We start from the raw sequence: 13,760 nt of genomic DNA, 5'->3' as shown, positions 1-13,760 counted from the left end.
TAATTACAAGAATTCTAAGTGGAAACTCCAAATTTTAGCAAGTCACTATTATATGATAATGGAGGTAGCTTGCCGCTGACTTATTACCAGGGGCAAATACAAACCAGTCCATCTGGGTCCACCTTGCCTAAATTTTAACCACCTTTCCATAAGCAATACGAAAGATCTCACTATTCAATTCCAGAGTCTGGGAATGCAAGTTCAGTGTTAGACAGAGCCTGGTTCCTTGTCAACTGATAGATGTACTGACTATGTATGCAGTTTCATCAACTGGCTGACCAACTGCTGCTTATCTCTAGGGAAGCAGTGTAGAAAGAAACAGGACATGGAGCGCCCCCATCTTCAGTCTATAGCTCACAAGTCCAAGTTCTCCTAAACCAGGAAAAAAGAGGAATTACAACTTAGAGTAAAGAGCTGTGCTGTCCAAAAGGTAGTCCCTAGTAGCTGGCTATTGAGAACTTGAGATGTGGCTGAGAAACTGAAGATTACATTTTACTTAATTAGAAATTTAAACTTAAAACTGATGTTTTATTCAATTATTAGAAAACTGTAGTATGTTTGGAATAACTTGCATATATGTCTATTTTTCTAATTTTAAATTTTATTAAATATAAATTCAGACCAAGTATTTCCAATGAAAATTTAGCATCCAAATTAAGATGAACTATAATATATACCATATTCAAAGACTAGTACAAAGAAATGTAAAACAGCCAATAAATAGTGTTTTCAAAATAATATGCTGAACTGATACTGTAGAGGTAGTTAAATAAGACAATATATTATTAAAATGAATTCCACTTGTTTGTTTTTACTTTTTTAACATGGCTACTAGAAATTTAAAATTACATACATAGTTTACAATTTTTTCACTTGGACAGTACTATAATAGACGGTTAATTAAAAAGGAAAGAGAAAAAATAAAAGTAAATATCTGGGCTTTATATGAAAAATAAAAATGTCTATGTATAGCAGAAAAAGGGTAAGACTGACTAACAAAAGGATAACTCAAAGGTTTGCTTTCTTTTTCATCTCAATTTAAATTCTCCAAAATATGTGAGAATTCTGATATGAAGGAGTTGACAGAGCAAAGACACTAAGTTCTTATTTAACAGTGAAAACATAGGACTACTTTCTTGTCCTTCTTGTATTTTTGGATGAGATGTGACAAGACAAGGATACCCAGATGACTGTCGTATTTAGTTCAAAATACATTGTTTCTGCATAAGTAAAATTTTTTAATTTTAGAAAGAAAAAATGTGAGGAAGAGGCAAAAAAACCCCCCAAAACAAACCAAGACTGGCCTTTAGGAGATATGGGCTCTCTCTAGTCCAGATACCACCACTAACCAGAGGGTGGCTGGGGGCAAGTCACCCAGCTTCCCTGAGACTCAACTGCCTAACAGGTAACATCAGAGACAAGCAGCATGATTCCTGCAGCTCTAAGCACTCATAGAGTCAATGATCCTGCAGCTGTTGGACTTACCTCGGAGATACTTCACTTTAAGGTACTCTGGGCTGGCCTTTTGGCCTGGGAGAGGGTCATTTAGCATAACTTTAGTTTGCGCTTTTATCCCTTCATAAAACTGTCCCATTGCCACGTGGCTGAGCCCTTTCATGTACTGGCACACCTCGTTATACGGCTCCAGCTGCAGACATCGCTGAGGCATTGAAGGAAAAAAGGCTGAATTAGAATCCATACAGTTTAGGAACCTTTAAAGTGCTTTACTCTTTAATCTGGAATTATAAACTGGAATTAGGAAAGTTTTCCCTCCAGGTTAAATCAGACCAAATACATACTCTATAAATCAGTCTGTTGGTCAAGGCAATGGTTCTTTCCTTTCTTTTTGTTGAAGTCTAAGCACTATTCTTGCCTGCCCCCAGCAACTCCATTCATTTCATGAAACTTTGTAGAATAATACAAAATTGCAGTTACAGTGCTTCCCTCTTACGGATGCTCACCTTGAAGTTCTTAAGGGCTTCATGTAAGCTGCCATGGTGATAAAGCATCATTCCGCGGAGCTGGAGGGTCTGCACGTGATTTTGGTTGAGCAACAGAGCCTTCTGAAAGCTCTCGGTGGCTGCTTCAAAATTGCCCAGTTCCCTAGGTATTTAACAACAGTGATGAACATAACGCAGGTGTTTTAGTCAACATACAGAATTAAGTTACCCTCAGAATTATGATCCAATCTCTAAATAAGATACTTTAATGTGGGTGTTTGCTTTTTTATTTTACCAAATTCATAGGTTTAAAATTCATTTTTTCTGCTGTTTAAGTTACTTCAGTTAAAATCTAATAAATCATTATCTAATTTAAATCTTGAAATAAGAAGTATATTTTAGAATTGTGCTCATTTCAGAGTAAAAATGGTTATTACTGACCAGCCTTGCCTTATTTTGTATCTTAAAAATTTTGCAAATAATAGAAGCTTTAAAATATCCCACATCAATTTTATATAAATAATAAATACATAAAATTATATATATAACGCCCACTTACATTTAAACAGCACTTTACTATTTGCTAGGTGTTTCCAGATCTGTTTTCAACTTATATTCCCAACAATTCCATGGGACAGGACAGATAAATACCATCCCTTAAACCTATAATGAATCCAAACACACTTTCTCCAAGTCAGTATAAAAGACTTTTTCTAACTATGGAGTCAAATAAGCTCTTGAATTAAATCCTTTTTGAGTAAGGCACCTAACAGTTTCACAGGAGATTTCTGTCACTATCTTTCTCTTTCCTAACATTTATAGTACCTTTATACAGGTCAGAATGCTAAAAAAAATTTTTAAACCAAAAGTCAGAATAGCTTTGATGGTCAGAGTAATGCATGTAGTAAGGAAGCCAAGCATTGCTGCTTGTTCCTGACAGATGCAACATACTTGTAACACTTCCATCTCGCAGTTCTAGGATCTTTAAACAGATCCTCGTGATGTGGGTATTAACCTTAGTTACTGCCTGAAAAGGGCAGTATCATCCACAACTCAGCACCTTAGAGTGCCACTATTCAAAGCACCTACGTTTGAAGGACTAATGTTTTCTCAGCCAATATATACAGACCAAGGTTATTTTAGGGCACAGCAACTTGCATTATGGTATCCTCTTACCTGCGGTTTTTTCTATGCCCAGAGAAGATCTCAGCAAGTATGTGAACACCTATGTGATTGAAAACGACCATCTCTTTCGGCTAAGAAGTGCATTTTTAAAAACCAGATCCCTATTACAAGAGGCTGTCCCACTATACACCCTCCCTCCTACCCCGAGTATTGGCGCTTTACTCACCTGTAGGCCTGTCCCAGGCTTTTATATGCATCAATAAAATCAACTTTCTGCTTCAGAGCTTCTTTGAAGGATTCAATAGCTTCCTATAAAAAGAACACAGAAAATTATTTCACTTGCTTAACTGTTAAAATTGAGTTTCTCTCAAATTACTAAAGGACTAATACACTATATATAACATACATGGTCCCTGAGTGATTTTTTCAAAATAGGAGGACTTAAAGGGAGGCAGAAACTACAATAAACTACGGGGATTTAATTTCAATAGTAAACAAATACATTACTATGAACAACAACAGAGCCTTAAGCTTCTCCTTTCAAAATGGGAAAACAGCTTCTGTTTTTCATTAGGACTTTGACTACCAATAACACCTTCATTTTAGTATCATCTACTTAATAAAAACTCTACGGAACAAAAGTAAGCCTAACAGCTGCATGAAATAATCTAAAATGATCACAACTGGCAGCATTTGAAATTAAACCAACGAGAGAGACAAAAAAGCAAGCCCAACATGAAATTACTGATAAAACAAGAAAAAAGGCTCCTAGGATAGGTACTAAAGGATCCTCATGATCTACAAGGAAAAAGAAAGCATAAAAATAAAAGAGAAACCTTCAAGTTGGGGGTGGTGGTGCCTGGCTCCTGCCAGCACAGCTCCAGGAGGCACTAAGGTTCCAGAACTGCACATACTATGCTCTTGGGAGAGCCCTGGCTGCAAAAGGACTCTCTGTGGAAACCGGTGATAAAACAAGCCAGTTTCAGAGGAAACATCCCAGGCTTACACTAGGTATTCAATGCTCTTTTCATTATGATGTTATTTATTGTAATAAAAGATTACACAGATATTTCACACATTTCTCAAGGAAAAGACATATCTTACTTAAAGGCTATAAAATATCACAACTTCTAAGAACTTTAATTGAGAAAAAGCTTAAAAAACTCTGGCATAGATCATTTCAACTCGATTAGATAGTTCATAGCAGAAAATCATTAGAGATATCAAATGCCTTGCACATGGTAGGCACTCAATAAATATTTAATGCCCTGGTAGACACACAAAATAGTTTTGCAAAAGCTACACAATATTGAGTCTTTCCAGAAAGTCATTCATCCCCTGCTTCTTGATTTTCTCAGGGGAGGCCAGCAGCCAAGAGAGGCTGGCTTTGAAACTCTTCAAAAGCAATACTGGGGACAAAACCTCCTCATTAAGGAATCTCACTGAATAGCTACTGTTTGGGAGACAGATGAAAACGGATAATTTTTTAACATTGAAGAAATGTTAAAGACCACTCTTAATTAGGCTACCTGCTGTGACACAGTCTTGATCTTTCAGGATTTTTACAACTGCATTTTTAATTCAACAAACATATATTGAGCGCCTACTATGTGCCAGGGACAGCAGGAGGTAAGGGGACATGAAGATGGGCAGGTCATCATCTCTGTCCTCTAAGAACTCGCAGTATCATTAGAAAGCCAGTTATGTAACCAGGTTACTAGAATACAAACTAAGAGCTACAACAGAGATACGAGTAAAAGTCTCTGGGGAAAAAAGGGAAAGGAGCAACCGACTGAGCCCGGGAGAGCAGAAGAGGCTACGGGGGGAGGTGACCACTGAGCTGGGTCTTAGAGCACGAGGAGTTTGGTAAAGAAAGACGGCATCTTGGACAGGGGAGTGGTGCCACACAGGGCACAGAGCGCTCGCTGACGCGGGGAAAGTCAGAGGGGCAGGGGCGCGGGTGCACCGGCAGGAGCCCGGGAAAGGGAGAGCGGAGGCCAGAGGGAGGGCCTCTGCCGCGCTCCACAGTCTGGGCGCTGCCCGGAAGCAACAAGGACTGAGGGCTGTGAGGAGGGGGCACCTCACAAAGTCCACTCATCAGAGAGATGATGACTGCTGGCAAAAACAGAAAAGACACAGTGGAGAGGGGGAAGGATGGAACCCAGGTAAGAGGCGGCTGTAGTGGTCCAGGCAAGAGATAACCAAAGCTCGGACTGAGACAGTGTCTCTGAGGAGAGAAAAGAAGGGTCGAATTCAGGAGAGGTTTTTAAAAGGCACACTAAGACAGAATGTGGTGGCTGTCTGGGGATGAGGGGGAGGAGTGGGCAGGAAGAGCTTAGGCTGGGAGCCTGGGTGGAAGGCAGGGCTTAACAATCGTGAAGAAGGATAGGAAGACGGACAGCCGTGGGCGGGGGAGGGTGAGTCCACCGGGATGTGTGAAGTCTGGAGCATTTGTGGACGTCTACTGGAGATGCCCAGGGGACATCTGCTGCCCACTGCACTTACAGCATGCTTGGACGCCACAGTTCTTCAAAGTCTGATTTCTCTTCAGCTTTTAAGAGTCTTTGGTTTCGGGGTTCCTGTCTAATCACTGCACAGCTCTCTACCTCATTCTGCCAAAGAGGGGACATAGCAGAATCAAGATTTTAAGCCATTGGGAACAAAGAAACTACGTTTGTTGAACCTATCTCTAAGCACATGAACTGGCTCTGAAGTCGTCTGCATAGCAAATGCAATCATTACCATTTAAGTCGCCATCATCCTTACTAGCTGGGAGGCGGCCACCACTCTGGGACTGTTCAGCGTAAGTGAACAGAACCATAACAGGTAACCCTCAAAGTAAAGGCTTATAAAAATGTGTGTTCAGAATAGACCATTTTTGAAACATCCTTACAAACTGAGAAGAATTCAACAGAAAAGTTTCTGCTGTTTTTATTACCTAGGAATATCCAAAATGTCTGATATATATCTACTGAATTGGACAACTGTGAAATCTGTCATGTAATATACCCTAATATATTTCTAATGTATTATATCATAAATTAAATAAGCAACCGTCCACTTAATTTCAGGACTACTGACCTGGAGAGACCACCCTCAGGAAATAAAGATAGCTCAGACTCATCGGTCCCTTTAATACTTTGTCTCTACATTTAACAAGAAAAAGACAGATATCTAAACTAGGTTCATAAACTTAATTAAGGCATTTCACCACTCAGTTTTCCAGTCTCTGTAACGGGGACACCCTCTGCTCCTTCTATACATCATGGGGATGCCGCTGGGATGAATGAGACAATACGTAAACACTCTGACTTCCTTGGACAGCAGATCTACAAAATGCAAAAAGAAAGTTCCCGTCTATTACACACATCACTGCTGTGCGGGTGAGCGTGGTGAAAAGGAGGAAAGCCCAAATCGCTTGCTGAGACTGGTTCACTGAGGGGCTTCTAACACTCAGAGGGTGAAAGCACGGTTTCTAGGTTTTCATCAGGCAGATGTGAAATAAACCAAACTGAATTTTAGCCCATGTTCGATTTCTATTCAGTGTCTCTATTACCACTCTTTTCTGAAAAAATTCTTTTTGAAATAACACAAAGGGCCCTTCCTGCCTACATTCCTAAATGTGGCTTAAAAGTGAAATCAACATTTGTTTACATTTGTTTACTTTAAAAAAATATTTTTACCCTCTCAGTACTAATAATTGGCATTTTTTTCCATTTCAAATTTCTTTCTCCTTCATGTGATACTCAAGGGATAGATTCTGAACACAGTATTGTAATTCTGAATTTTTTAATTGAAGGTGACTTGAAGGTGAAGAGAATATGAGAGGAATAGAGGGCAGAGACAAAATAAACTGGAAGAAATCATCTGGAAGCTGCTCAAAGCACATTTTAAATAACTCAAAGCCTGCCCTGCCTGTCTGAATCCTGAGGGGGACAGAAAGGGTCCTTATTAGGACCACCTCTGCACACTTGCAAAAATGGAGATGAAGTATATGAAATAAGATTTGCAAAAGTAATTCCTTCTAGTTTGGTTTTTAATGGATGATTATTTTTTTAAGAGTCTATAAGACTTAAATTCTCACACGGAAAATAATCTATAATACCAGATTTATGTTTACAGTTTATAAAGGCCTTTCACACATTTTATTTTATGTAATTCTCACTCCCACTTCAAGAGACACAAGAGTAGCATCATCTCTACCTGATAAATGTGGAAGGCAAGGCTGAAAGAACTGAAGCAGCATGTCCAGCAGTGCAGATAATAAGATTCAGAGCAAGAGCTCAGAGCACGACCTTCCAATCCAACGCTCTGCCCTGAAATTTACCCCACTGACACTTATTGAGCACCTACTATGTGACAGGCACCATCTGTAACATGGAGGATTTACAACTCATGGCCTTTTAAAAGGTAAACCTTCTCCCCACCCTCTAAGTGTGTTTATGTGTGTATCAGATCCTCAGAGTTATTTTCAATGATAACATCCATGTATTCTTCTCTGCTACGTGCTACTGAAGCTCTTCCCACCTTCCAAAGTTCAGGTTACGTGCAACCTACTCTGAGTTCTCCACCTCTTGGTCAGAATGAGTGTCTTCACCTAGCTGGGTGGACTGTCTGTGGCTCTCAGGCCAGCCTGTCTTCAATCAGGCAGTTTGGAAGTGCCAGGCCTGGGGTGATAGCCAGAGCTCCACCCTCAGCTGTGTTTCTGCCCCTCACCCTGGCAAGAGTGAAGCTACTGCAGGACAGGCTCCTGGAACAGGCTTGGAGAAGGCAGAGTCCCAGCCAGAGGAGGGGCAGGCAGCTGGTGGTGACTTTCAGCCCCACTCAGCTGAGACAGAGCATCTCCTTTGTCCCTCAACCCCTCCTCCTGACAGCAGTCTTCAAGCAACAGTGCTGGGACCCCTCCTGCAGCCCCCAGAACTCCCCAGGCTGTCTGGCCACTCCCAACCTGAAGGCTGCAGCATCTCCTGGTCAGCCGCCTCTTCAGCCACCGCCACATCAGCAACCATTTCCTCAGTACAGATTGAATCTCAACTCTCTATTTCCCCCAAATCTAGACTTCAGAGCTCCTCCGGGCCTACCAGCTAAAGTCAAAATACTCAGCAGAGTGCTCTTGACCTTCCAGGACTCCCTTCCCGGGGGCCCAGCCCCACCTCCTCACAAGCATGGGTGTGTCTCCCAGGTCATTACTCACACCTTCCTCTCAGCCTCAGGGTCCTTCTTCCCAACCATGCTCTGCTTTCCAAGTCAAGATAATGTCCACTTATTCTCTGGACCTTCCTGAGTTAAAATGAGAGCTTCTCACCTTGGCTTCCAAAGAAAGCACGCTGCTGATATTACTTTCTTTGGTTTATTCACCACGTGATAAATCATATGTGGAGAAAGGCTTTGTAAACTGTGTCTGTCCTAAGTGTAAAGCATTATTCCTCCCTTATAACCTTTCATCCTCTCCCCTTTCGTACCTTCCTCCAAGTACGTATCAGACAGTAGGAGCTCAATCAATTTGTTGATTCAAAGTACTTTCTAAAATAAACCAACTGGACATGTGAGATGTCATTTCAAAACCTGCCAAACTAAACCCCGGCTCAATTCCCCCCACCATGAGGGGGACTCAGCATCACTGCAGGCACACATACTGAGCGGCACTTTCACCTTCAGAAGTCCTCTGTGAAAGAAAGTTAAGCCTTTGTATAGCATAGCTATGGGCTGGTTTTTGTTCAGCTCTAAGGACTGCTGAAAGTCTTCATGGGCTGTTGCATAGTCCTACAAAAAGGAGAATGAAAAAAAAATATAGTAGTGTTCGTTAGATATTGGACATGTCCTACTTTTGATTGATAGAGGAAAAAAAAAATCCCAATTTTTTCTGCGCCCTTTCTGGCTTTAAAGGAAACATTTCATGACTACAAATATTAGAAGCATGCTTACGCTGTTGAAAGAGGTGATTTTAATTGATGAGAGAAACTCACAAAGGTTTAATTTAAGCATACTGTCTCAACCACAAAAGAGTATTATTCTAAATACTAAGTCATAATCTGCTATGGATACTTTACAAATTATTTTAGTACTAACATTCCATTATTTTGAAGTCTAAAATAATTATGATATAGATCAACCTTAAAATGTGTTATACTGAGGTTTTTAAAAATCTATTTTCTTTTGCAATAGAAAATCGTTATTGAAATGACTGTAAACCAACAAAAATAGCTATGGCAATTATAAATACCACTCATGATAAAAGGTAATCTTGCCAGGTTGAGAAGCTACAGTCTAGGAAGCCACATTAGTTCAGGTAATGATTCTCAGGCTGTGATACCCAAAGAAACTCAAATTGTACCCTTAAGTTTAATGATCACATTGATAATAGGCACACCTGCTTCTCTACGCTGACATTTCCAAGAAAGTTAAGGTACAGTCTATAAACCAAATTACTCTTCTGTTTCCCACTCTTTCTTTTTTCCCCTAGCCCAGAATTAGTTACTGCTGACAGTTCAAGCAAGAAAATGTGTTTCTGGTACTTAATATTTCTCCACTGAGTTCAATTTCAGCTACAGAAAATGCTTTCAGAATAGTCTTACATCACAAACTATTAATCTACAGCCCCAAACCCAAATCTACCAAATAGTAGCTTTCTGAAGTAGAAGGAAAGCTGAAATTTTTACCACCATGAAAGGACACATTTCAAGGCAAAAAATAATTCACCTCTGATATGAAGTACAGGGTCCCGCGATGTCTGTACAGCCGTGCTGAGGGCTGAAGTTGAATAGCTTTAGTGAGATCATTCACTGCTTCATTAATTCGTCCCAGAGGGGACAGAATCTATAAACCCAAAAATGTAATTAGGGGAGAAAAGTCCCAGTGATCGCCCCTACAACTGCCAATGCTTTTGACTTTTCAAGTCTGCTTCACCACCCCACACTTACAACGCGACTCTCTCAGCAGCCTAGAACCCTTGACCCCACGTACTGTGCAGTGAGATTCAAAGGCAGCAGCCAAGGGGCTGCTGACCTTGTCCAGTCAAGGGAATGCTGAAGACCTATGACTGTGGCAACTCCCTGTCACCATTTCATGTTCTGTGTCATAACAGATGTTGCTTTTCTTGAAGTGCGACCATTTTTCCCCAACCTATCATTTACCTTTCGGAACAAAATTTGGCATGTCAAATTAATCTGAAAGTTAATTCTAAACCATTAAAGCAGAGGAACTGATAAACACAGATTGGAGTCCCCCATGGTATCTAGCTACGCCATCTGTGGTGTCAAGTGCTGAGCGGCATTTTCTGGGATTCCAGGTGTTGGGTAAGCCCTCTGATGTGAACAACGCTCATCAGTTATGATCTGCAAGGTAGTGAAAAAACATCTGCAGGCCTGTTCTGAACGCTTTCTGATCCAGCAATCAGCTGTGTTCAGGCAACAATGACAACACAGAAGACAGCTCAGAATGCAAAAGTTCACCCAAAAGACGTAAGATAATCCAAAGGGGGCATCAGTATTCATGCAATCAAGCTCAAGCAATTCATCTGGAACAAATGTTCTTAAATTAGGGTTAAATTTGTTCTTATAACAGGTCATTTCCATCAAGTTTTACTAACTGGTTTCCTCCTCTGCAGGAACTTAAAAACCAGCAAGAGAGAAGATTGAGGCAGGCATACCACCAGTAGCAAGAGAGAGAGCTCAGAGGAAAGAAATGGAAATATGTGCCCTTAGAATTCAAGAAACATAGTGGTCTAGGGTTATATTTTGGAAGGAAAAATATCCCAACCTAGTATATTAGTATTAACATAACTGAATGATTGCACCCTAGCATAAAAATCAATACGCATAATGACCAGAGTAACTAAAAAAGGTTAAATTACATTCACTAAATATAGACAATTTCAGAAAGTATAAAAGTGAAAAGTTTCTCATAAAACAATTTCTGACATAAACAAATAGTATATTGTAATCCAGCTGGAAAATTCACTATATCATGATGTTATTGCCTGATAATGCCAGGAAAGGGGGATATTACTGTATATTTTTAAGATCATTGGAAATCACTTTTCTGATTACCAATATCATTCTGGGTATACAATTAGCTTTTTATTAGATATACAAATTTTTCAAAGCTGCCAAATCAGCCTAAGTGCACTTAATTAAATTCATGCTTTACCATAACATTTTAGCAAAGCATCACTGTGATGGCAGGGAAAAACTCAGCACCCACTCCCTGGAGCAGAGTGTCACCAAGTAAACTGCCCAATGCTCATCCTAAAAACCAACAGGCCTCTCATGCAGCAGCGAACAGATTACAGTCATTCAACCCTTAGGGTAGCAATCCAAAACAGACAAGAGATAATGAATTCTTTCATTATTTGAGAAAGAATTTCTTTCAGAAAGCCAAATCCCCAATAAAACAAAAAAACTCATTTTAAGAAACTGAACTGTAATTTAACACACTATAATTTTGAGAACAAAAACATCATAAATGCAGTTTTAAAAATACTAAAACATTTAGCCTTCCCTTTGCTTATTAAGCTTTCTCCCTCAAAAGAGGGAGGAAAAGTCATTTGTCCCTTTAGTCCAACTATGAAATCCCACCAGAACAGATAATTAAAAGTTAAGTTCTAGTCAGACTGAAAATATTAACATAAATTCTAAAGCTCTTAATATGGTTAAATGTGCAATAAAACAAATACAATATGAAACTTGGATAGTTTACTATTGTTTAATGAAAATGGTAAAATGGACATGTTTCATTTAAAAACATTAAAAGGGGTGCCTTGGCACACAGTCCTTTCTCTGGCCTGAACACCCTTCTCCACCTTGTTCCCCAGGACATGGTTCCTACCCAGCTCCAGCATCACCTCCTCAGCGAGACCTCTGCAGACACCGCCAATGCCTGTCCCCATGCCACTCTGTCCCAGGGATCCAGCAGACCATGTCTTTCTGCTCCTGAACAAGCACCCCCTCCGTGGTGTCCACTGTCAGACATACTACCTGGAACTGTCTTCACCTTGAGTCCTAAGTTCCGGTTAGGGTCACCCTTTCCTAGTCTACCTCTCCATGTAGATAGGTGTGTCTCCTAAGGATTAGATACAAGTGAACGCGTGCACACACACACACACACACACACACACACACACACACACGCTTCGAAAGGCAATAGACCTCACTGGACCATACTGTCATACTGTTTTGCCAAATAAAGTATGTCATATACACAGTAAACCCATATGTCATATTTTTCAATGAACATGGACAGTGGTGGTACACTTCATAACTCTACTTTCAATACTAAATGTTACTATTTCATGTTAAATCAGCAAAGATTTAACATGGTAAATCAGGAAAGAGTATCGCTCAGCCCACAGTTTCCTAGTAATTTCAACTGCTTAAATGCATTGTGTACCTATGGAGGAAAACACAATAGATATACAGGAGGCTTAGAATTTATCAGCAATAAAAATAAAAGGAAAAAAAATCTGAATTTTTTAAAAATCCGATAACAACAGAAGGAAAAAGAAAACCACACTCACTTCTGCTCGCTGCTCAAATACCTCTGGACGATCTGGTTCCAAGGTAATTACTCGGCTCAGTTCGAACAGAGCAAGCTCAGCATTCTTAATGTCCTTGAAAAGGCATTAGCTCAGTATGAGATACACTGTTACTCAAAACCAGCTTGAACAGACTTTCTGAAAACACTAATAATTTAGTAATGACATAACTATTTATTTAGAAATAAACAGGAACTTAGCTTCTACGTAAGAGATCTGCCAAGTTAAATAAGCTGTAATTATTTAACTTGCTCAAGTCTACCTACCCACGCTGGACTTGGCTACCTAGCAGACTCCACAGGTGGCAAGATGTTTTCTCAATTTAACCTATTTAAACAGTACATCAGCCAGTCTCAAGGGATGAGCATGTGGACACTATTGTGTAAAATGATGCTGACTAGTGGCAATGTGGGAACGGAGGAGCCAAGTTAGTGTCACTCAAAACCCTTCTAGGCCTATACACCTACTCCTAGAGCAGCCTAGGTAAGCCTGTTCTCTTTAAAATTTACACATTACTTGCATATCAAAAATACATGAGGATGTTACTTTTACATTAAAAGCACATTAAAGATATAAGCAAATTTCACATCAAGATATAAAATGAAAAGAGATGAGAATAAGGAAGAAGCAGCTTATCTCTGACCTTTACTAGGGCAACTCTGATCATTTACTGATGCCCTGAACCTAAGCAGGGCTACTTACTGATGCTCCCTTCCTAAACATCTTCGTCATTTCCAAACCTGTGTTCCTGTGCAGTCTGCCTTCTCATGTCTCAGAAGTATACAATATTATACAAGATTTCTCCATTAGGCCAGCAGGCAATTAGGACAACTGCTTTTTAATTCACAAAAATACAAAGTGACATTTCTCCCTCAAAGCATAATTTCATTTGAATATTTTTAATATAAAAGAAAAAAGTTCATGTATAATGTTCAAGACTGAAAATTTGGACATCTGACCTAGACCACTGCATTATTTACTATATAATCTCAGGAAGGTCTTTATTTTTACACCAAAGTGCCTTTGTTTGACCAAAAAATATACTTATTATAACCTTCTTCCCGCACTCCTCAGAGAAGTAAGTGAAATAAGGCTCCAAAGATATATCTATCTAAGAAGGAATAACATATAACAAATTTAAAATAATTTATTTTTTATAATAT

At 39.6% G+C, this 13,760-nt stretch overlaps 1 protein-coding gene across 4 annotated transcripts in view; it reads right to left on the bottom strand.

Moving 5' to 3' along the window:
* Positions 1–13,760, bottom strand: part of TTC13 (tetratricopeptide repeat domain 13) — an 81,285-nt gene that overhangs the window by 29,124 nt on the left and 38,401 nt on the right. For 2 of the 4 annotated variants that reach the window (XM_018042359.1, XM_018042360.1), the window contains exons 6-11: positions 12,580–12,672; positions 9,765–9,881; positions 8,718–8,828; positions 3,292–3,374; positions 1,962–2,103; positions 1,486–1,660 (exon numbers count right to left, since the gene is read on the bottom strand). In XM_018042359.1, coding sequence (XP_017897848.1) covers positions 1,486–1,660; positions 1,962–2,103; positions 3,292–3,374; positions 8,718–8,828; positions 9,765–9,881; positions 12,580–12,672 — 721 coding nt within the window. The remainder of the gene's footprint in view (positions 1–1,485; positions 1,661–1,961; positions 2,104–3,291; positions 3,375–8,717; positions 8,829–9,764; positions 9,882–12,579; positions 12,673–13,760) is intronic. The other 2 variants (XM_018042361.1, XM_018042362.1) reach the window with 1 other exon arrangement.

The sequence above is a fragment of the Capra hircus genome, chromosome 28 (assembly GCF_001704415.2).
Source record: "Capra hircus breed San Clemente chromosome 28, ASM170441v1, whole genome shotgun sequence".
Taxonomy (NCBI): domain Eukaryota; kingdom Metazoa; phylum Chordata; class Mammalia; order Artiodactyla; family Bovidae; genus Capra; species Capra hircus.
The sequence above is the reverse complement of the archived record's forward strand: the minus strand, read 5'-3'. Positions and strand labels throughout refer to the sequence as shown.